Source organism: Curcuma longa, unplaced genomic scaffold (genome assembly GCF_044706935.1).
Source record: "Curcuma longa cultivar G26 ecotype Majalengka, Jawa Barat unplaced genomic scaffold, ITB_CL_G26_1.1 contig_27720, whole genome shotgun sequence".
Taxonomy (NCBI): domain Eukaryota; kingdom Viridiplantae; phylum Streptophyta; class Magnoliopsida; order Zingiberales; family Zingiberaceae; genus Curcuma; species Curcuma longa.
The window spans coordinates 13,307-21,205 of NW_027433500.1; the positions used below are offsets into that span (position 1 = coordinate 13,307).

Consider the following 7,899-nt stretch of genomic DNA (forward strand, 5'->3'; position numbering starts at 1 on the left):
ATCAAAATTATCAAAGATAACCTTTAACTAGAGTAAATTAGAAAGTGGAGGGATGATGACTTAACTTAACAATTAACTTCTCAAGTTCTCTATCTAATTGAGAGAAAATTCGTATAAATTCATCGTAATTAAGTTTTGAACTTTTAATTATTATTATTATTAGTATTAGTATTATGGTACTTGGACTCTTGAATAAAAAGAGTACATTTTATTTTTATAATCATGAAGATATGTCTCATTTTAATTTTTTTATCAAAAAAATCCCTCACTATAATTACATAAGTATCTTCTATTATACTATTTTCATTAATATTTCTCATAATTACATAATTATCTTCTATTATATATTTCTATTAATATTTTTTTTTATATTTTCCTTCTAAATCTTGAATTAGAGTGAGTTACCATAGTTATGAAATTGTAATTATCATAATAATAAATATTAAAAAAAATTTAAAAAATTATAACTTTTATCTCGGATTGATATACAGGACATCTAATATATTAAATCAAAGTTTATTCAAAGATCTATATTTATTATCGGATATAACACATAACGACTTAGTCTGAGATCTAAAAATATCGTTTAAAAATTTTTCAAAGATTTTGAAGAATTTTAATCTTTTTTATTTAAGGTTATTTTTCATGTTGTACTATTACGATGCTATAAATGTTATAATATATATATAGTAATTATGTTTTTGTAACTATTATAATATGCTTGATCAATTTAGGATTTCAATGAGAAATATAAGTAGGGTAATAATAAAAAAATATTATAAGATAATTATATCATTTAGTGGGACGCTCCTTCCAAGATTTAACAAAAAAAACGTCTTTTTTATTTATTCCAAAGTTCAAAGGATATTTTTAATTCTTAAAATCGTACTTATCCTTTTTTAAGTTAAAATAATATTTGAATATATTTTTCAGCTTAAAAATATTCTTATTTTAATAATAATAATATTATTATTATTAAAATAAATCATTCAATTTAATATAAAATATTATATATAAAAATAATTACTTTAGTGATTGTTATAATAATTTAATATTTTTAAACTGATATTGATCAAAGTTAATAATATATATTAAATTGATAAATAAATTTTTAATAAAAAGTTTTTAATATAATATTTTAAAATATTTTATGTGCATTTAAAAATATGAGCATTTTCGAAATTTAGTTAATTCTTCGGGGTGAAAAGAAGATTTCCTTATTTCTTGTGATATATTACAAGACCAAGAAATCGTACACTGCAACAACTCCGCATTATTATTGGACTGAATTTGGGTTCCAGTAGTCTTTCTGCCCACACGGTCGACTTTATGACTATCTGTGAGAAGGTAAATCGAGAAAGTACAGTTAGTTACGATGCAGAAACTGTAGTGGATAAATTTTTTATAGTGACCGATCCCACCGTCGAAACGGTCCCATACCAAAAAACCCTCTAAAAGATTTTTTGGAGATACGGTATCACTAGATTGATAAGAGCATACTGCCGAAATAGCACTTTAGCCAAGCTAACACATGAATCGTAAACATCTCAGTCAACAAATATATGTTGCTAAGAGGATTCGAACTCGGTTCCAGTAGTCCATTCGCAAGGTAAGAAACGGGTACAATTTTGTATCGTACGAATAAGATGAGATTTGCTCTTCTGGGTTCTGGATAAAAAGGTAATTTCAGTTCAGGTCGGAGAGGAATGCAACGGAGGAGGGAACGATGGCCAGCGGGCTCTTATCTCTTCCGCTCCCCTGTGCTCAAAGTAAGCATCTTCGATCTCCATCTTACTTTTTTTTTGGATGGGTGGCATTTTGGGGCTGAGTTGAGTTTGCGAGAGTGGTAGAGTTTTGGATAGAGACTCTAATTTCGGATTAACTGTAAGTTTTGGGGCTGAGGGAACTAACGAATTAGGGTTCTTAGTTCTTTCCCTCACAGTCAGGATAGCCGGTACATGTTTATAAAAGATCAACTTATGCAGAAAAACTGGATTTTTCGAAGCTTTAGAGGGATCTCGAGCACCATTCACTTATAGTGGGGGTTCTAATATGAAAAATTCAATATCAGATAATCTGCATGCTACAAAATTGGCCTTTTGCGTCTTGGAATAGCTACTGAAATTTTAGTTTTTTTTTTTCAAATTTCTGGTAGGTTCGATTTTTACATAATCAGGTTATATGAACACAATTTCCATTTTAATTAATAAGATTTTTTGTTTGAGAGTATTTTGTAGCTTAAGTAGATAATGCTTCCAATTGAGAACTCGCACTTTTTTATTTAATATTCAAGAATATGTTCCATGACATCGTCCTGAAAACAAATCTTTAGTCAATTCAGACAATTGTTATTTTTTTTCATACTTTTTAAAGTATAATGCTGCCGTACTTTTCATGCTATCTTCAAGTGGAAAGGCTTGAGGTTCTGTGTTTGTTCCTTGAACAGGTAGAGAAGCAATAGTATATGGTGCATATAAGAGGAGTGTATCTCGTAAAACAAGGCTTTATTCAAAAAGATTCGTCAGCAGCAAGTCCATCTGCGTTCATCAAAGTTTTGTTGTTGTTGCATCAATGGTTTATCTCCCTTGCTTTTATCTAGTTTTAGTTGATTATCATCACTATCTTATCTAGTAGGATTAATTCAACAGGAAACTGGGTGCATGACTCCTATTCCTTACCACCATGAGTGATATGTATTTGTAAACACATAAATCAAATTGAATGGAATTTTAACTAATAGATTTGTAGTTGTCAAAACCGTAGTGTTAATAGAATATTTACACTAATACTATTGCATATTAGTTTTTTTTTCGCTTTTCTTGATGTGAATGTATAGGAGTATAGTTCGATAAAATTCATTGTGTCAGTGTATGAAAGGTATTTCATTCAACTGGCCAAAGTATCATATTTAAAAAATACAAGTATCTGCTTTGGTAGAGCATGACTCTTATTAAAGTTGGAAGGTATTTCGAGAACTAGACAAAGTATCATATCAAACTTGAGACTCTTCTGCCAGTCAATGTTCTTGTCGATTATCAAAAACATATATGGTGGCCTCATGGTTAGCCTTCCCTGCGATGTTGCAGCTTTGAAAATGAATTTCATAGACATTAGTTTGATTTTCATGTGAAGGATTTTTTAAATTCAATTGGTGATAACTAGTTTTGGCTCTTTTATTCTTATTCTTATTCTTCTTCTTCTTCTTCTTCTTCTTCTTATTATTATTATTATTATTATTATTGTCATTGTTATTTTACTTCTTAAATATAAAAACAGAAGTTAAAACATAAAAAAAAAAAATTGTATCATCTTGCAAAAGCTGATGCTCTGCCATTAGTATATTAGATCTTGGTTTTAGTCATGCCAACTATGAATAAGATACGTTTTCTAAAAAGAAAGTATGAATAATACACAGTTGCCTCCATAATGCTAACTTTCTTCATAAGTATCATAGAGTATGATTAACTTGTTCTCTTCTGGATCTGAGTCTTTGTTATTTTGGTTTAATTTCAGCAGAAAATTATTCCATATATTTATTTTTCAATTTTCTTTTTTTCACTGATATAGTTGCTACGTTGGATTTTTCTCTTGCTTGTATTCAATATGTATCATTCCTCAGAACTTTACCGTACAACTTCCTTCTAAATTAATCTGCACTAGCTTTAAAATTATTTTAATAACTCTTATAAAGAAAACTGTACACTGATTATGTGCTAAGATGAGCAGTTGCAATAAAATTATGAGAAAGATATTTTTTTTATGCCTACAGTGCAATGTTTTGTTTAATGCTGCCATTTTATAGTTTCTCTTGACATTTGGTAGGTTGGAAGAAAGGCAAAGAAAACTGATATTGTAATTCCTGAACCAGACTATAGACTACCTGTTATCCTTCTTGGTAAATCATTTACTCAGATTATTGTAGAATAACTGGAACTCAGACATTATTTTCCTACATTCCTCATTATAAAATTAGACCTACACTTTCATCAATGCGATCAGTTTCAATGTTGAGATATTGGCATTCAGATTATGATGCTTTTTTTTTTTCAGTGCTGAATGAAATGCTATTTGATTGATTGGTATATATGGTTCTCTGCCTCCTGCTTTGGAGCTGTGATCCAAAATAGGGTGAACGGTTTTGCATCACCATCATGGTGAGGAAACTTGTCTTTTGCATTTTGAGGTGGTACTTGGGTGGCAGATGGCTAGCATCAAAACAGCAAGTCGATCTGTATCTATATATAGTATATATGGTGAATTTCTATATGTTGAAATGAGTCGGGACTGTATTTTTTGTTTTTGTTTTCACTTTGCAGTGCTTCAGTTGCCCTCAAACAATAATATTTCATTTGGATGGTCTTGCATGCCCTTTAAAATAATTTGCAACCTGTGCAGAGTTTTTGTAAGCCCCTCCTTTCTTGTGTCTTGAAGTTGTGGGCATAGAAACTCTAAAGAATTCATCAATCTAAGAACAAAATCTTTTGGAAGAAAAAATCAGTTGATTCAGTCCATCGTGCTCTGTATATAGAGCAGTCACTGTGTGGTAATACATCTTGTTCTATGATTCTTAGAAGGTCAGGACAATGGGAGCTGCAGGTGATCTCCCTGCCCCTTAAATTTTTAAATATCAGTTGAAATCTTTTGACAATATGTTTTTTTTAATGTTTCCCAGTCCCACATAAATTCTAGAATCTCACATCAACTATATGGGCCCACTACTTCCTCTAAGGACTGACACATCCACTAAGCTCCATGATATTAACCCAAGAACTTGACTATGTGCTTGTCCTCAAGCACAAAGGATGTTGAATTTACAGGAAAGCCTTAGATTCTGTTCATATAATGCCACTTGATAGGCTTGGAGACAACTCTACCACTGCTTGTTAAAATCTGTCATCTCAAATTACACACTTATAAAATCCAATACTTTTGCGGAATCATCTTTACCATAAGGCCACATGGTGGAACTAAATGGCTAAATAAAGCAATAGAGAAATTGTGATTGGATTAGTGCATTATAAGCAACTAGGTTGTTTCATACTTATAATATTTTGACAATAGTCACTTGTTTTTAATGTTTTTAAGTCACATATGACTACATAAAGCAATTGGAGTATGAAACTTTTTTATAATGGCAGTCAAAATTGCATGTTGGCTAAATAAAGTGGAGTAACTGTGACTGTGTTAGTCCCTTGCAAGAAGTTGTGTTATTGCCTTTTATCATTGAGAAAATAGTGTACACTCTAATGATAGTCTTCACCTAATATTGGTTTAACAAGGGACTTTTTCTTTATTCCTAGTGCTGGTTTGGAGATTCACACGGATTTACCAACTAAAGTAAAACCCCATTTTGTATGACTAATGAAAGATTCCACATATTGGTCTAAGTTTTCACACTGAAGACATGAGATTCTGGACGTGTTTTTGTCATCTTGTTTTGTTCTTCGCAGCATCATGGCTAGCAATCAACTTTCATATCAACATCTCGACTAATATTTCCATGGTTGTCATGGCATCACATGTTTGTTCAAATTCTATAAAACCAAAAGGAAAACGATTAAAAAAAACAGAACAAGTCAGCTACTAGAAAACAATAACAGATGCAATTCTGCAAATTTCAATGTATAATATTTTTTTTTTCCCCGAGCAATAGGAATTGCAGGTGGGTTTGTATACCTGGACAATCTATTACCAGCAGCAACTACTGGCCTACTTGGGCTACTTCTACTCTTTCAGGTACAAATTTACTGAGAGAAACATGTCCCATATGGATATTTTTTCCTTTTTTTCTTTTCCATTTCCTTAAAATTTCTCATTCAGTTTCATGGATATATTCATTTCTATATAGCAACTGACTTCGCATTTCCTGAAGTTAGTTTAGAAATCTAAAGTGTTGAGATAGAGTTAAAATCTATGCCTTATTCTTTCCCTGATGTGCATTCCTAAGATACACAAGTTAAAACTGATATTTAATTGCATTAAAATGTTTGTTTCTGAATTCGGCACCTTAATGAAACTATTATTCTTTAGTAGTGAATCAATTATCTAATTCATTTATTTTTTTTTCCTTTCAGACAACAAGAGTAAGGTTTATCTTTGATGAAGAGGCTCTGGTTAGTTACTCCACCCTGAAATACCAATTTCTCTCATAGTTAAAAGGAAGGCACAGTGTGAAACTAAACTATATACTCGTGAAGATAGCAAAGGATGAATATACTTTTATGTTCAAGTTAAGTTGGCATAGCTTAAAGATAAATAAGAAAAACAAGAACACTTCCCCAAGACACTTGCCATCTGATCTTCAAAATTGGATGTAAACCTTTTTATCTGGTGATTCATCACAGGAGGTACGGATCGGGGAGCAGCTTCAGGAGTCAGGTGAAAATATCTTCGTTGGTGGTAAGAATCGTTGGAGGTCAGCATGACATCTCTCTGCATCACCTCATTACCTTAATTCCCAGACTCAAATAAACTGAAGGATTGAAATAAGATGTCTGATTAGGTACTCCACTTTTGTGAACTGGGAATTCTGGTGGCCTCAGTTTCCCATTCTGGTGTACTTCAAAGGAGACGCAGACGAAACCCGAAGGACAAATTCACTTCTTTCCAGTAATTTTTGTGAGTAGTTGTCGACAACCCTTTCCTTTCTCATCCAAATGTTTCTATTCAAACCCGTCTCATTTCTTCAACTCTCCTTCAGAATGGCAAACAGCTGTACGACGTGATGGTGGAGCGCGCAGGGCCATCGAAGACTAGCGGACCGAAGATTAATTAGCATGAACAAGTAATAATGGTGAATTCTGGACTGCTTCAAATCTGTTAGGTTTTGTCCAAGTCCTCTGATGATCAGCAACCCACCCACCTCTCCATCCCTGTCAAATGCATGCATTCATTTCATGGTTGACTTACTCAAGTCAACTAATACTTCAGGTAGTGGTTTCCAACCCAACTACTTTTTCACGTTTGAATCATGCAGTCAAATCTCTCTCTGTTTTTTTTTAATGTAAAAAACTATAAGCTGTTCGTCATAGATATCTGGAAAGTGGATGTCAATTATTGCAGCGCGATTCATATTAAATGTTTGTTAAGGGCTAAATTTAGATGAATAGTAGGAAAACCATAACATCTAATGTTGACAATTTCTCCCAAAGATCTTTGAAGTTGTTCATACGTATAACTACCTACTTAAGGAAATTTCTATGGGATCGAATTGGTCATCCTTAGAATTAATTGATCTGAGATACGATTAAAAAAACCCTCTTATAATAATTTATGGCGGATATTACAGGTGAGCTCTGTTATTACTATTATTCTTTTATGGAAGTGGTTAGGAAATTTTTCATATAGATTTTATTTATTTTAAATAATAATATTGAAATCCTTAAATGATGATAGTGATTTTTGAAAGGGCAAACATATATTAATGCTTTTCTTTGGTGATCAAGAGTCCCATCTATAGGGTCTCTATTTTTTAATATTAATAAATTATAATTAGATATTGTTGTCATTAATTGATGAGGTTGCTCTTGATTAAATTATGAAGATTTTTATTTTTTTTTGTGAGATTAGAGGTTTATTAAAGAGTTATATGATCTTATAAGATTGGTAGTGAGTTGTAAATATAACAAAAAAGGTACAAGATAAAAGTCTTATATGATTTTAAGTAATCATATTTAAAAATATTTATTATAATTTATTAGAGTTGAAATCGTAAAAGCTAAAAGTTTGAAATGAAAAAAAAAAACAAAACAAAACTTTGACAATGAAGCTCTACACGATTACACGAATAGAAAGCTCCACCAAAATTCACCCCGATGATCCTTTTGTCAATACGTCGCATCTTTTAACTCATCGATCAAGGACCTCAAAGAAGATCTAATTCTTTGCTCGATCTCTTCG

General features: G+C 31.6%; 1 protein-coding gene across 1 annotated transcript; it reads left to right on the top strand.

The window, feature by feature from the left end:
• Nucleotides 1-1,682: 1,682 nt before the first annotated feature.
• LOC141819090 (uncharacterized) lies at nt 1,683-7,087 on the top strand. The gene is made up of 8 exons (XM_074706459.1): nt 1,683-1,769; nt 2,447-2,574; nt 3,823-3,895; nt 5,654-5,736; nt 6,075-6,113; nt 6,345-6,415; nt 6,503-6,618; nt 6,701-7,087. Coding segments are annotated over exons 1-8 (555 nt in total). The 5' UTR covers nt 1,683-1,726; the 3' UTR covers nt 6,703-7,087.
• Nucleotides 7,088-7,899: the final 812 nt, after the last annotated feature.